Genomic DNA, 16,972 nt, shown 5'->3' with positions numbered 1-16,972 from the left:
GCCCACCCATCACCACCACCACCACCATCAATCAGTCCCCCCTGGCCCTGCAGCAGCACCAGAGCCCCCCCCTGACGAGCAGCACTGCGAGCAGGATGGAGACGGCAGCATGGAGCAGCAGCAGCCAGAACCCTCGCAAGTGAAGAGGGAGCAGCAGAAGTCACAGAGGGAGTTCTGGATGGGGCACGAGGAGGAGCAGCTCGACGAGCTGGAGTCCGACATCAAAGAATTCATCTCATCCCCTTCCAGTATGAAAAGCAACCTGCAAGACTCGCCACTGCCTTTTCAACCATACCAAAACAACGGCGAAGAGAACAGAGAAAAGCCATATTGCTGTTCTGTTTGTGAAAAACGTTTCAGCAATTGCTCTCACCTCGCGGCGCACATTAGGACTCATACGGGAGAGAGGCCCTACAGATGTGACATATGTAGGAAGACTTTCATCACGACTAGCGCATTGAATAGACACCAGACAATTCACACAGAGGGGAAACAATTCATATGCAATTATTGTGGCAAATCCTTCAAATGGATGGAGTCCCTTGGAAGGCACATGCGAAGCGTTCATAAGAGGGAGAATATGCCTGTATGACTACTGTAGGCTGCCATATTTAGACAGTGGTTGTTCTGTCATCCATTATGGTTTTTTTTAAGTCAAAACTCAAAATGAAGACACTTGTTAAGTGCAAACAAAGAGTGTTTTCACCCTGATGTAAATGTTGATTAATGCATGTATCCTATGTAGCCATCATTAAACCTTGTGTAGAAAAGTAGTGTACTGTCTTCCCTGATATACATAGCTAGATTGTATTATTCATTACATATGCTTTTATAAACTCAGACCATTGTAAATATATCATAAATAAATGTGTGAATAATAATATTCATCGAAGCATCACTTTGATTTTCCTTATATTCATTATATATTTGGATATTCATTTAGCATTTAGCCTACTAATTGACTGCTGGTGCAGATCAGTGGGTGCAGCAACCATAGATATATATAGTAGTACTATAGATATCTATGGCAGCAACCAAGGAGGGAGATGATTCCACTCCACCCCAGAAGGTGGCAGTAGTGGTACAAATGTTAAACATCCAGTCTCTCATGCATCAGACATTAGTGTGCATACGCTACAGTCTTTACAGATTATTACCCCCCAACGCAAAAATGTCAAAAATAGAATTATTCAAAGCGTTTCTAAATAAACGCTTGATGGCTGCAGCCGAGGAGATATTTTGGGAAGTTGAAAAAACGATAACGGCATACCAGGTAGACATTTCTCGTTCAAAAGAGGAGAATGCCTATCTTCGAAAGAAATTGACTGAGCTACCTAAAAGAGCAGGTAACATTATTATACTTTTAAAATGAATAACCAATACATCGTGTCGTGAGTCGTGACAATATAAAACATATGCTTCAGATTTCACTTCACACTCATATAGTTATATTATATTCATTCATTTTAGGACAACCACCAATCTATATTCATAGCTTCATGGTTAAAGGGGACATTTTACGGAAAATTTATTTGTATGAATTTGTCAGTCTGAAATAATGTACATAATGTACTCCTTGACGTTTGGCCAGGGTTTGAAGTCTTCAGATTAACACGTCTAAACAAGCTGTTCAGTATTGCTTCCCCTCGATGATGTTACAATGGGAACACAATAAATGAATGAGCCTTGTTTAATCAATTAGCTGTGCTGTTTAGAGCCTGGACCACTGCTCACCCTAATAATGTAATGCCCAGTTTGTAAAAGTGGTTTACTCTTGGGTGTGGGGTAGCCAGGCGTGTTGCTTTCCTGATGAATTGAAAATGGGGGACCCTGATGTAAACAAGACGAAAGTCTTTCTCTGGTCTGCATCCCCTTAATAATTGTGTGTATTGAGCCGTACTGTATTGTACCCATTCTGCAATCTGTTAATAACATTTTCAATCAATCAATCAATCACCCACCAAAAACACTGTGCTCAATACAAGGCAAGAAAGAGGTGCTAAAAAATAAATGATTAAAATTAGCTTGATTTACTCAGTTGGATGAGTGGGTCGGCAACCTGCAGCTCTTTAGCCAATCAGCTGCGGCTCCCTGGCCCAAAAAATAAAACTTTTCTTTTCTCTTATTTTGGAGATCGATGTCATACTGTGACACTGAAATGAAAAAAGATTTCATCAACTAAAATATTTAGTCAACAAACATATTTCATCAACTAAAATATACAGTACGTCACACCCCGCGCCGCGTGTAGCTTATTCCCAGCGGAAGAGTGCGTTGCGTGCTTCCGCATTTTCTCTGATTGGCCATGACGCCCATGTGACCACGGCAGCGCGAGAGAGCTGCAGCGCGGAAATAGGCTGTCTATTGCCATTCTCTAAGACAAACTCTAACCTTAACCAGCTCCTTAACAGCGCCTAAACTTAACCCTTCTAACCATAACCAACTCAAGTTCAAGTTCAAGTTCTTTAATAGTTGTCATACAGAAGTACAGAATACTTTCATACAAAATGCTTCTTACTGTTACGCTCCAGAGACTGTGCTAGACAAGCTAGTATCAAATAACATAATAACATAATATAGCATGAATTTAGAAGAAGAAAATGAGGTCACAGTTGTTCGGTATAGACATATGTACAATGTTCTGAGTTACCATATAATATACAATACACAATACTATGCAGTGTACTAATGTACAGTACTATCTAGTGCAAAGCAGAAATGGGATGAGGTACAATTTTAGGTACAATTTACAGTAAGGTGTACGAGTTGTAGTGCAATCCTTCATCCATAAATATAAAGTGTGGGGAGTGGGTGCTACAGTGTGTTTGTTTAAAGTGGGTGTGTGCTATAAAGTGTGTGTAGTGGGTGCTACAGTGTGTTTGTTTAAAGTGAGTGTGTGCGTGTGGATGTGTGTGCTATGTGTGTTTGGTGGTTGTTGTTGTTGTGTAGTGTTCATTCATTGTTCGTTTAGCAGCCTGATGGCCTGGGGATAGAAGCTACTTCTGAGTCTTTCTGTGCTCGCCTTGAGACTCCGAAACAATGCTTAAAGTTAACATGCCTAAACTTAACCGGCGAAAGAATGCATGTTAAAAAAAAATAAAAATTGAAGGGATTTGAACTTGTCACCAACGGACCAGGCAGTACTGCCAGTTGAGCTGGCAGTTGAGCTAAGCGTCAAATGAAAAACATTGGGGATTACGGCTACATAATGCCGCAAGCTCTGCCGCTCCGCTCTGCGGCTGCCGCGGGGGCGTGTCGCAGCCAATCAGGGAAAACGCGGAAGCACTCGGCAGCACTCTTCCGCTGGGAATAAGCTATAGGCGTCCGTGTTTACAAGCAAAGCGTGTGGCGTAGACGTCGTCTACTGGAGTCGCAAGAATAAATCACTAAGCGTGGCTCAAAGAAAGCTATTAATTTTCTCCAGAAAAATTTCTAAAATGGAGTCATTGAAAGTGTTTCTCAACGAGAGACTGACGGCAGCGGCCAAGGAGATATTAGGAGCGGTTGAAAAAACAATAGCCGAATACAAGGAAGACATTTCCCGTTCGAAAGATATCGAAATCAATCGTCTGCGGTTGCAGCTGAAGCTTCTAAAGTCAGGTTGGTTTGAATGAGGAAGGCTGTTCTATGCTAGTAGTGGTGATGCATCATGAAAGCAAAATTGGATTGGATTTTGATTCATTTGATCTTGAATGGATACGGATTCTATTTCATCCTTTGTCCCGTCCCGTCCCCCCCCCCCCCCTATCACTATGAATTGAAAATGGGGAACCCTGATGGCGCCTCTCCCTGCCGTCTGCAAGTGGCTAATCTTGAGTTTCCGACCCCCAGTAAGCTAACCATGGATAAATCCAAAAAAAGGAAAGTCTGAGGAAAATAGAGGGTTTAATTCAGCGTGGACAGATTAATTTGCTTTCACGACTAACGATGCAGGCTTACCTGTATGCCTGATATGTGGTGCGAAATTTGCGAACAACGAAAAATTTACTTTTTATTTTATAGATTTTCCACAAATAAGGGAAGGACTCAAATAGAGCTGCATAGTTCAGGGTTTTATTTCAAAGTAGGCCTACAAGCCAGTGTTTTTTCTCCTTTTCTGTCTTTTATTTCAAAGTAGGTCTACACATATAGTATTTTTTCAAAGTGGACTACTTTTTATTTTATAAATGTTCCACAAATAATGGAAGGACTCAAATATACCTGAATAGTTCAGGGTTTTATTTCAAAGTCGGTCTACAGACACCAGTGTTTTGTCTCCTCTTCTGTGTTTTATTAAAAAATAGGTCTACACACACAGCCAGTATTTTTTCTCCTCTTCATACGAGTTTGAGGTTTTCCTTTGTTATAACAGGTAAAAACAGCAATAAAAAGTCAACATTTTTCTTTTTGTTGCTTTATAATTCCATTAATGCAACAAACATGTGTGCTATAAGTATAAAGTATAATAAATCGCAAATTACTTTGGGTATGCAATTGTCAGCCGTTTTATGCTAAATGTGGGGTATGCTTGGGGATATATAAAACGTTATACACTGTGTTATCTTCATTTTAAGGGTAAATAGGTTGTGCGGCTCCCTGAGCATTTTATTTTGTGGGACGGGGGAAAAGTGGCTCTTTTGATAGTAAAGGTTGCTGACCCCATCCCTATCTTTTCTGGATCCCATTTCTTTGCTATATTTTTAACAGACCATTTCTACTTCAAATCAAGGTCTACACAGCATCAAGACCATCGTTCTGTTAGCTGCGGAACAGCACTTTCCATTTGGTGGTTTCATAGTTGGTTGAAGTTCCCCAAATGGACACACGGGTCAAGTTCAAGTTCTTTAATAGTTGTCATACAGAAGTACAGAATACCTTCATACAAAATGCTTCTTACTGTTACGCTCCAGAGACTGTGCTAGACAAGATAGTATCAAATAACATAATATAGCATGTAATTTAGAAGAAGAAAAATGAGGTCACAGTGTTCGGTATAGACATATGTACAATGTTCTGAGTTACCATATAATATACAATACTATGCAGTGTACTAATGTACAGTACTATCTAGTGCAAAGCAGAAATGGGATGAGGTACAATTTTAGGTACAATTTACAGTAAGGTGTACGAGTTGTAGTGCAATCCTTCATCAATAAATATAAAGTGTGGGGAGTGGGTGCTACAGTGTGTTTGTTTAAAGTGGGTGTGTGCTATAAAGTGTGTGGAGTGGGTGCTACAGTGTGTTTGTTTAAAGTGAGTGTGTGCGTGTGGATGTGTGTGCTATGTGCGTTTGGTGGTTGTTACTTTAGTCAAAACTTCTTTCTTTTCACTCTAACTCAACATCTTTAAAACAATTTTAACTGTGCACACTCAATGTATTTATTTTTTAGCAGGTAACATTAGATTAGATTCAGATTTATTGTCATTATACAGCACAAGTACAGTACAACGAAAATAAGTTAGTTTTGACCAGAGTGCAAATATAGCAGTAAAGTGCATCAATATACAATGTAGGGTACAAGTGATTAAACTGGAGTATATATAAATGAGTACTACTGAGTAATGATGTATAAGGCTGAGACCACTTATCGATAACTGCGTGATATCGATAAGTGGCGTCACATATCGATATATTTGCATATGTAATTATTATTATTCTTTTTATACTTTATACTATACTAAAATACTAGGTCTTGTGGCATGTTTTAGTTAAAACATCCCCATTTCATGTAAATTCAGTTGAATTGCAACTCTGCACTGTGCATTCAATATGCAGTGCACTCCTCCATCACATCCAGAGACCAGACTGTAACATTCAATATGCAGTGCACTCCTGCATCACATCCAGAGACCAGACTGTAACATTCAATAAGCAGCGCACTCCTCCATCACATCCAGAGACCAGACTGTAACATTCAATAAGCAGTGCACTCCTCCATCACATCCAGAGACCAGACTGTAACATTCAATAAGCAGTGCACTCCTCCATCACATCCAGAGACCAGACTGTAACATTCAATATGCAGTGCACTCCTGCATCACATCCAGAGACCAGACTGTAACATGCAATAAGCAGCGCACTCCTCCATCACATCCAGAGACCAGACTGTAACATGAGAAGGATCACTGTGGTAGTTTTGAATGGGTAAATCTGTAACACTAAAGATGGCAGCAACAACAAAGAATTGCTGCAAAATAAACATACATTTGTTGTTTAAATATATATATATACTAATAAAAAAAAACGATATTTATCGATAATTTTGACCCGATTTATCGACTCTTCCAAATGGCATATCGTCTCAGCCTTAATAATGTGTTATAGTATTGTGCACAGTGATACACGTAAAAACACTACTAGTACCGGTAAGTCATACTGGTCAGCAGTATAATTAGTAAGAGTAGATAGGGATATAATTACAGATATAGATATAGTATGGTATATACGGTATGTAAAAGGATTATATGCAGGTATATTCAGACAGATGTGGATATATATATATAATATATATATATGTTTTTTAGCTTGCTGACTAACACACCCAGTCCTCGATAGATGCAATCTTCACGCAATACAATTTTCCCTTGTTTTGACGGGAGCTAGGTTTATGCTTTCTTGTTCTCCAGATTCACTTCAGGTTACTGTTGCTGTTGAGGAGGCAGCCTTACCCACATGCTCCAGCCCTCAGGAGTACCCAAGACCAAGCCATATCAAAGAAGAGGATGCATGGACCAACTTCCAGGAAGAGCAATTTCACAAATTGTATCCTGATGACAAAGAGTTCATAATATCCTCATGTATGTGATCATGATAAGTATTATATTAGTTTTGTTTGTTTTACAAAATAATACACTATTACACTATATCGTACATTTATCTGTAAAGCTGATTGGATAACCATCCATTTGTATGCCCTATGCTAGCTGTCATGAGCTATCATGTAAATAATGGGGACCTATCGCTAAACACTGACAGCTCCTGTTTTTTCAACAGGCTTGTCATATCCTGACGAGGGGTCTGGTGACCTTACTTTCCCATTGAGAGTCATGCTACATGGTAGCATACAGGAGATGTCCTTGCCCTGTCGGCCAGACACAATCGATGAGCTCATAGCAATGCTGAGAGACAGACTGCACTTGAACTTTGACTTTGTGCTTCAATATGAAGACCCCGATTTTGACTCTGAGTACGTCAATTTACAGACTGTGGAAGACCTCCCTCCAGGGGTGTTGGTTAAAATAGTTAAAACACTGGGATCCAACCCCAAGCCCAATGGACATACTTACCTGAACATACTTGAAATGGATGTCCGACCAGACGTCCAGCAGTGCCAAGGAGAGTGGCCAGACGTGTTCGCCATTCCAACCTTTTCATACACAGTCGAGCTTGCTCTTGAAAAGGGCAACTCTGAATTCATGACAAGTGGAAAATCACTGACGGTGAACAAGGAGATTAAGATGGACATTCTGAACACAATGGCCAACAAAATCTGCACGTATAACCCGTATCCAAATGATGCAGAGATCTCGGAGACAGCCAAGGCACTGGTGAAGAGACACCCTTGTCTGAGAGACCCAGGGTCAGACACGGGTTATCAGAGCTGGAAGCAGAGACTGAAGTTCAAGATGGGTAACTACAGGGCCAAGTTAAGAAGGGATGGAGTGCAGGAATTTGCAAATGGAACATCGGACCCTCATCCAACAGAAGTCCACCCACCACAGCAGCAAAGCAAATGGCCCGATGTGTTTGTCAGCCCCGTGTTTTCGTTTGCAGTCGAGCTTGCGCTACAAAAGGGCAACTCAGAATTGACTAGAAATGGAAAAACACTGATTCTGCGGAGAGAGCACAAGATGTACATTCTGACAACAATGGCACAGGAAATCTACAAGTACACGGCATATCCAAATGACAAGGAGATCTCCAAGGCAGCTGAAGCACTTGTGAAAACACACCCTTGTCTGAGAGACCCGGGGCCAAGGATGGGCTATCAAAGCTGGAAGCATAGTTTGAAGTTCAAGATGGGCAACTACAGGGCGAAGCTACGAAGAGTTGGATTGCAAGAGGTCACTATATAAACGGGGGGAAATGAAGAAAGCAGGGGACGGACGACCAAGCAGCTCACTGCAACATCAAACGGACACGGAGAGGAACAGCACTGCAACATCAAACGGACACGGAGAGGAACAGCACTGCAACATCAGACGGACACGGAGAGGAGAGGTTCCCACCTGGTGAAGATGCACAGTCTCACGGACAAAAGGACAGTGTTGATCGAAGAGGCGAGTAAAGAGAAGATAAACATGGCACTGATAAATCACAACATGGATGAGACGTTTGCATTGCGACGACAAGAGAGAGCGTGATATCCATTTCGCAGATTGGCGACTTTAGAAAACAATGGCCTGCCCTCTTCCTGAGTCACAGGTTAATAAAGTGTGAACGTTGACAAGTAGTACTCACTCACAGCTCTATACCAGAGTTTGCCACAGAGGATACGTGTTTTCTTATCTTGGTTGTACTATAATTGGTGTTGCACATAAATTTTTCTGTCAGGTACATGCCGATTTGACCAATTGACCAATCAAAATCCTTTCAGGAGTTTCTATGATGGTTAGGAGCGAGGGAAAATGGATGGATTATCCAATGGGGGGTCCGGGAGGGGGGGGTACGAGCTGGAGCATATGTGTGTAGGTTTTTAGATAACAGGTATTAAGGGTATATCCTATATATGACAATTAACTAAAAAGTGATTTCATTGGATGTGCACTGTCAACTAATGCTTGTATATCTTATCGTGTGTTGTCATGTTTGTTTATGTGTTTGTTTAAAAAATAATAAAAAAAAAAAATACAAAAAAAAGGAGTTTCTAAACAACAAGCTCTAGTAACAGAACCCAAAATAATAAACGATACATTCAAAGAATTCTACTCCGATTTATATAACTCAGAAACGACCTTTGATCAAGACAAATTAGACACATATCTTAATCAAATTACTCTCCCTAAACTTACAGATGAAGACGCTAAACGGTTAGAAGTACCGATCACATTAGAAGAACTCAAGAAGGCCATATCCGGAATGAAAAACGGCAAAGCTCCGGGAATTGACGGTATCCCATCAGAAATGTACATTTCTTGCTGGGACATATTTGGACCCTTATTACTAAATATGATCTTATACTCAGTCAAAGAGGGAAGCTTCATCGAACACCAAAATACCGCACTCATTTCAGTTCTTCACAAAAAAGACAAAGACCCCACTGAATGCGGTAGTTACCGTCCTTTAAGCCTCCTCGGAACCGATGTCAAACTGTACTCTAAGATATTAGCCATCAGATTGCAAAAGCATATGACGTCTTTAGTTCATACGGACCAAACAGGCTTCATAAAAGGTCGCCTGATCAATGATAACATAAGGCGAATACTGCACGTACTAGATACAGACAAAGAGGACATCACACCTAAGGCGATACTATCCCTGGATGCTATGAAAGCATTTGACAGGTTGGAATGGTCGTTTCTATGGGCAGTATTGGAAAGGATGGGGTTAGGAAAAGGTTTCATTGATATGATTAAAGTACTATACAAGGACCCATCGGCCATGATTACAACAGGCACAATCATCTCCAAAATCTTTCCGGTATCACGCTCTGCCAGACAGGGCTGCCCTCTTAGTCCCGGACTATTCAATTTATCATTAGAGCCTTTAGCACAATATATAAGACAATCCCAATCCATAGAACCAATCGTAATCAAGGGCACACAACAAAAAATTAGTTTATATGCGGACGACGTAATATTGTTCATGCAAAACCCCAACACCACATTGCCTCATCTGCTCAAGTTGATTGAGAACTTTGGTGATTTATCGGGATTTAAGATAAATTGGCCGAAGTCGGCTTTCCTTCCACTTAACACCCCTGCAAAAAAAGATATAACCCTCCCAGGTGCGATACCGATGGTAAAACATTTCAGATGCTTGGGAGTGGAAATATTCCCCACCATAAGACAAACGGTGAAGCACAATTACACAAAAATACAGAACAAAATCAAGGACGACCTGGACAGGTGGGCAAAACTTAAAAACTCAGTACAGGCAAGGGTATCAATAGTTAAGATGGATGTATTACCAAGAATCAATTTCTTCAGCTCAATGCTTCCGTTACCTCCTCCAGAGGGCTACTGGAAAAGATTACAAACCTCCACATACAAATTTATTTGGAATAACAAACCACCTCGCATAAAAAGATCCACCGCACAGAGAAGTAAAGCAGACGGTGGCATGGCAGTCCCAGATTTTTTACAATATTTTAATGCCTTCACATTAAGACCATTGAAGAAGATATGGTTTGACCCCGAGGCTTTGGTATCTTGGAGAAATTTAGAAGAAAACATAGTAGCCCCACAGAGATTGAAAGACATAGCATACACTAAACTTTCAATCAAGCATTGTGAGCGAGAATTTGGCCCAATAATAACCCATGCAATCAGGACATGGCGGGAAACTCAAAGGAAATTTCCTAACAATCAAGTATGGCATAATCACACTCCCATATTCAATAACAATGCTCTCTTAATGGGAAAACGACCTATAAGATTCCCTGTATGGGAAGAAAGAGGCATACACTCATTAGGGGATATTTTTAATAACAAGGGCCTCTGTAGTTATGTCGAAATATGCATAAAGTTTAACCTCACCGAGTCCACATGGCTTTTTTACATACAGTTAAAACTTTGTATGAGATCCCACGGTGTTCCATTACACATACCAATTGAACACCACAGATACCACAAATTTTTCTATGACAGAAATACATTGGGAGGTTTTGTATCAGGTTTTTATTCACAATTACTAACGTCCTCATACGAAACCCTTCAACTAGACAATGTCTGGAGGAGGGATATACCAGACCTGGAAAATGACTTTGATTGGCAAGGAGCCTGGGCAAATGTCCGACTTACATCAAGGAACCCGGATCATCAACAAATCAATCTGAACTATATTCACAGGACATACTTGACTCCTATAAGGCTGTGCAAAATGGGGCTTATACAAAACTCCAAATGCTCCCAATGTACAAATGGGGACGAAGGAACATTTATGCACATGTATTGGGACTGCCCACCAGTTAAGACATTCTGGGAAGATGTGTCCCAACAATTATCAATACTCGTATTTTGGAATATACCTGTACACCCCGCGGTATTGCTATTGAATGATGTTTTTGAGTTTGCAGTGAACCCACAACTAAAAAGATTGGTTTTATCGGGTATCACAGTAGCTAAAAAACTGATTGCATCACGTTGGTTTCAACCGGAAAAAATGTGCCGGAAAGTGTGGTTTCTTACATATCTTGATGTGATATATCAAGAAATATCAACAGCAAGAATTCTAGGGCTCAATGAATCCAAAATGTTAATGTGGTTAGAAGTGGTGGAGAGAATAAAAGCTAGCCTATAATGGTGATGTCTGGTTAGGAGTGAGGGATAATGGAGGTACTATCCAAGAGGGGGTCCGGGAGGGGGGGATTTGAGCTGGAGCATATGTGTGTAGGGTTTTAGAAAATAGGTATTCGGGGTATATTATATACTAACATTTATATAATTGTAACTTCGCTGGATATACACGGTATACGGTTAAAATGTTATTATTGACTATTTTTGTTTTATCCTGTTTCTGTACTTGCATATATTTTAACCACCTTTACTGAAAGTTTCATTATACATTGTGTGTTGAGTACTGACTTTTAATAAGTTTTGTTTTGCAATAATAAAAAAAATTTAAAAAAAAAAAAAAAAAAAAAGGAGTTTCTATGATGGTTGGGCCGCTACACATTCTGGCCGCGTTCCGAGACCGACAAGCCAAGTCAGCAAGCTCAGGAGAGAAGTTCTCAAGACTCTTGGAAGTGTGCGATGCACAGGTAGTAGAAGGTGTGTGTCTTCTCCTGGACATAAAGTATTACAGCTGAAAGTAGATCAAATATCTGTAAGAACTAGGCGGTCAGGTGGCGTAGCGGAGATTGCGCTCGTCACCAATGCAAGAGACTGCGGTCTCGACTCCCGGAGTCAGCATTGCCTTGGCTTGGGCTGATCGCTATACTAACTCGTTTGGCTGAGTTAGGGGGAGGGAAGCTATGGGTGGGAAACTGGCGTTGTGGACAGCGACGCCTACAGGTCAGGTCTGGGCGCCTGCTCAGCGGAGGCAGGACTTGAGGAAGGCAGCGTGACCTCCCACGCGTTACACTTCACCAATGAGAGCCCTCGCTGCCAGGTGAGAAGAGAGCCAAGTTCAAGTTCTTTAATAGTTGTCATACAGAAGTACAGAATACTTTCAGAATACTTACCACTGGCTGTCGCCGCACGTGTCGGAGGAAGCGTGCGGATACTTCAGGGTTCCCTTGTACCGACCAGTAGGAGAACATGCGCACAACAACCAGGTAGGGGAGGGGGGGGGGGGGGGGAGGGAATTGGCACAACGACTAAATTGGGACGGGGAGAAAACAGAGAAAAATCGGAGAAAGAGAGATACAAAAGAAATATATCTGTAAGAACTGGATTTTGACATTTATTTCACATTGCAGGGGGAACAAGACATTACCGTAGTCTGTTCTGTGGTGCTGGCAGGTCGGCCCTTGCTGCTACGTGAGGCACCTACAGATGTATTCAGAACCTGCATGCTAATTACTTGTATTGAGCACAAACTGGCCAGCCAACTAACTTTCTGGTGCTAGTAGCCTGAACAGATAGACCTGTATTTCAAATGGTTTCATAAAAGAAAAAAAATCGAGAAATGTACAATCCTGACACTGTGATTGGTGATGCAGCCCTCGTCTCATGTGTGGAACAGGCGACGCACGACGTGTCCCTGCTGGACCTCACCACATGTCCATTGTGTTGGAAGACCAAGTGGTCGTATCTGACCTGAGGTCCTGGCCGGATGGATGCAGGGCTCCTGCTGTTCGACCCCCTTGCATACGTCCTCAATGTGAAGTCCCCCAAAGGCACGGTCAGCACATTTTCACTTCATCCAAGAAGTGTTCCTCAAGCCTGATGAAGGACAAATGGCACCAACACCTTCTGAATCTGAGAAATGAAATAGTTGACGGACATGATGTATCTCTATCTGTGCGACACCACTTCGATGATATAACAGTGAAGCAAGCCTTTTTCACTCATTATTATACATTCCTATCTTCTGCACTTGTATTGACACTTGTTTTTAGTGCTGTTAAAAAAAAATATTCCCCAAGTTCTTAGTTGTGAATATAAGTAGTAGAAACCTAGTAGTGAAGATGCAGTTTACTGTATATTACAATGACTACATAATTACGAGTATTCGAGATGGAAATGTTTCTACTTACAGTAGATGAGAGACAGCTGTACAGCACTGCAGCCTCGGGCTCGCCACAGGCCTTTCAGACCCTCTCACCGCTCTGGCAACATACCCCACACAGTACATCGAAGATCCCTCTCGCACCTTCATAGAGCCTGTATGAGTACTTGGTATAGATTACACGGCCCTCACAGAGCTATCCATCTTACCATTGTTCAGTGGGTAGAGAGAACGAGAGAGCGTCTTCGCTTGCAGGGCGTGGCGTGTGCTGTGCAGTCGAGATGGCATTCCTTAAGCGTTCATCTGGCTGTCCTTCGGTCTCGTCTGTCCTGCGCCAGTCTGTGTCCAGTGTCCTGCACCGGTCCGTGTTAGCAGTCTGTGTCCAGTGTCCTGCACCGGTCCATGTTAGCAGTCTGTGTCCAGTGTCCTGCACCGGTCCATGTTAGCAGTCTGTGTCCAGTGTCCTGCACCGGTCAGTGTTAGCAGTCTGTGTCCAGTGTCCTGCACCGGTCAGTGTTAGCAGTCTGTGTCCAGTGTCCTGCACCGGTCAGTGTTAGCAGTCTCTGTCCAGTGTCCTGCACCGGTCAGTGTTAGCAGTCTGTGTCCAGTGTCCTGCAGGGTCCATGTTAGCAGTCTGTGTCCAGTGTCCTGCAGCGGTCAGTGTTAGCAGTCTGTGTCCAGTGTCCTACACCGGTCCATGTTAGCAGTCTGTGTCCAGTGTCCTGCACCGGTCAGTGTTAGCAGTCTGTGTCCAGTGTCCTGCACCGGTCAGTGTTAGCAGTCTGTGTCCAGTGTCCTGCACCGGTCAGTGTTAGCAGTCTGTGTCCAGTGTCCTGCACCGGTCAGTGTCAGCAGTCTGTGTCCAGTGTCCTGCACCGGTCAGTGTTAGCAGTCTGTGTCCAGTGTCCTGCACCGGTCCATGTTAGCAGTCTGTGTCCAGTGTCCTACACCGGTCCATGTTAGCAGTCTGTGTCCAGTGTCCTGCACCGGTCAGTGTTAGCAGTCTCTGTCCAGTGTCCTGCACCGGTCCATGTTAGCAGTCTGTGTCCAGTATCCTGCACCGGTCCATGTTAGCAGTCTGTGTCCAGTGTCCTGCACCGGTCCATGTTAGCAGTCTGTGTCCAGTGTCCTGCAGGGTCCATGTTAGCAGTCTGTGTCCAGTGTCCTGCACCGGTCCATGTTAGCAGTCTGTGTCCAGTGTCCTGCACCGGTCAGTGTTAGCAGTCTGTGTCCAGTGTCCTGCAGGGTCCATGTTAGCAGTCTGTGTCCAGTGTCCTGCACCGGTCAGTGTTAGCAGTCTGTGTCCAGTGTCCTGCACCGGTCAGTGTTAGCAGTCTGTGTCCAGTGTCCTGCACCGGTCCATGTTAGCAGTCTCTGTCCAGTATCCTGCAGGGTCCATGTTAGCAGTCTGTGTCCAGTGTCCTGCACCGGTCCATGTTAGCAGTCTGTGTCCAGTGTCCTACAGGGTCCATGTTAGCAGTCTGTGTCCAGTGTCCTGCACCGGTCAGTGTTAGCAGTCTCTGTCCAGTGTCCTGCAGGGTCCATGTTAGCAGTCTGTGTCCAGTGTCCTGCACCGGTCCATGTTAGCAGTCTGTGTCCAGTGTCCTGCACCGGTCAGTGTTAGCAGTCTGTGTCCAGTGTCCTGCACCGGTCCATGTTAGCAGTCTGTGTCCAGTGTCCTGCACCGGTCAGTGTTAGCAGTCTGTGTCCAGTGTCCTGTCCAGTTTCTGAAACATATTCCACTGTTCTGACAATAAAAGTTAAAAAAAAATCACGATTCATCAGATTAGCATTCATCCCATTAGCTGGGTGCCTCTGTCAGTGGTGTGTATGGTGGTCACTGGCATTGTGTGTGGGTGGGGTGGGCTGGTCCTGGCCAGATTCTCCGGCTTGGCTGTTTATAAGCCACCTAACATACACAAAGCCCCTGTTGTGTGTGTGTGTGTGCGTTTCCTCCACAAGTGTAGATGTGAAGGCATGCACAGCTATGTGTTTTTAATTACACCTGCAGCCTGTCAGCATTTCAAGTGTGTGTGTTGGAGGTATATTTTATTAGATTAGATTTCCATGACCTTGTGAACCCTCCCCTCTTGCGTTTTGACAGACTCGGAGGAGTCTTTCTTCATCGCGGGGACATTGGGACAAACACAAGCTGTCCCTTGCTGCAGTGGCTCTCAACCTGTTTGCTGTCGAGGACCTCCAGATTGATACACATCAGGCCACACATCCCCATTTGATAAGATGTGGTCTCGGGGGAGCCCCATCTGAGTGAAACCTATGATCAGAATAGTCATTCTCACACATTCTCTCATTTGGCTAACTTCTAGTTAATTAAATACCATTTTTCCGGGGACCCCACTCAAGGACCCCTGGGGGTCGTTGGACGCCACATTGAGAACCACTGCCTTACTGGATGGGAACCTGCAACTCTTAATTAGTATATAATAAAGGAGGCCCGTCAGCCTATGGGTGAACCCTCAGAACAGTCATCCCCATTGATACCAACCGCCACCAGGATAGATCCAAAACATATCAACTTACCTATAAAAGGCCAGCAGCAACAGAACTGGGTCTGACTGAGTCCTATGTAAAACACCCAGGGATTCAGAAAAAGGTACATATCCTTCATACATACCGTTGACATTGTCCTCGTTCACCTCTTATAATGATAAGAGTTCTAAAAATATTTCCCTGGTGTGTGATGTCACCAGAATGGAATATCACATTTGTCCCCGTAGAAAGGTACTTTACATTATATTGACACACTTATTCAAGGTGACTTTAAATGCCACATAACCTACATACCAATGCCGTGCCTGACAAGCCTGCCCCATATAATATTCAACATACAGTAGATTGGAAATCCAATGTAATTTTCTCTTCTGCGTTCACCACATGACTCCTCTTTCAAGGCCATTCATCAACACACGGCACGGTGACAGTTTCCATTGCATAAAGCAGTGTTTCTCAAAGTGGGGGGCGCGCCCCCCAGGGGGGGCGCAGAGGCATGACAGGGGGGGCCTTGAGATTTATAAAAAAAAAAAAATTGGATTCCAGAAAATGATCACTAAAGTGCTATCTGTTGCAGCTGCACTGTTCTCCATGAAAATACCATTTCTCAAAATCTGAAAATCATTATTTAATAAAACACAGAAAAGGATCACCAAGTTACTCTGGATAAAAAAAAACCTTTACAGACAACATTGAGACAAAGCTTCCTGACACATCTCCATCCAAACTCTTGGAAGAACTCTTTGAAATCTCATCTGATACCACCTGGAGAGCTAGTTTCAGAGTGTGGTGCTGAGTACCAAGTATCTCATGATGCAGCAGTTAAGGTGTTGATACCATTCAGCACCACATACAGTATCTGTGTGAGGCTGGCTTTTCATCCATGACAGCTCTGAAAACAAAATATAGGGCCAATTTGAAAGGTCACGATATTGGTGTTATTTCAATAAATTTAAACATGGCCCATTTCATGACTTTTGTTGGGGCAAAATATTTTGGTCCGCCAAAGGGGGGCCTGACAGAAAAAGTTTGAGAAGCACTGGCATAAAGGAACACGACGTACGTATGAAGGAGTGCAAAGAGTGTGTTTCTATCACTAACATCCAATAGCTCTAAAGGGACACGGAAAACATCTAGACCTGGCTGGAG

The 16,972-nt window shown here is 42.9% G+C and overlaps 1 protein-coding gene across 1 annotated transcript; it reads left to right on the top strand.

Annotated features, from left to right (window-relative positions):
* Positions 1-1,171: 1,171 nt before the first annotated feature.
* LOC311246114 (uncharacterized protein) lies at positions 1,172-8,603 on the top strand (the record flags this gene model as incomplete). Its single annotated transcript, XM_084336196.1, has 3 exons — positions 1,172-1,346; positions 6,607-6,777; positions 6,974-8,603. 3 exons carry the CDS (start codon positions 1,172-1,174, stop codon positions 8,053-8,055), a joined length of 1,428 nt encoding a protein of 475 aa, XP_084192322.1. The 3' UTR covers positions 8,056-8,603.
* Between the last annotated feature and the right edge of the window lie 8,369 nt (positions 8,604-16,972).

This window comes from Notolepis coatsorum, assembly GCF_963971535.1.
Source record: "Notolepis coatsorum genome assembly, chromosome: 19".
Lineage (NCBI taxonomy): Eukaryota > Metazoa > Chordata > Actinopteri > Aulopiformes > Paralepididae > Notolepis > Notolepis coatsorum.
This window is presented reverse-complemented; position numbering and strand designations above follow the sequence as displayed.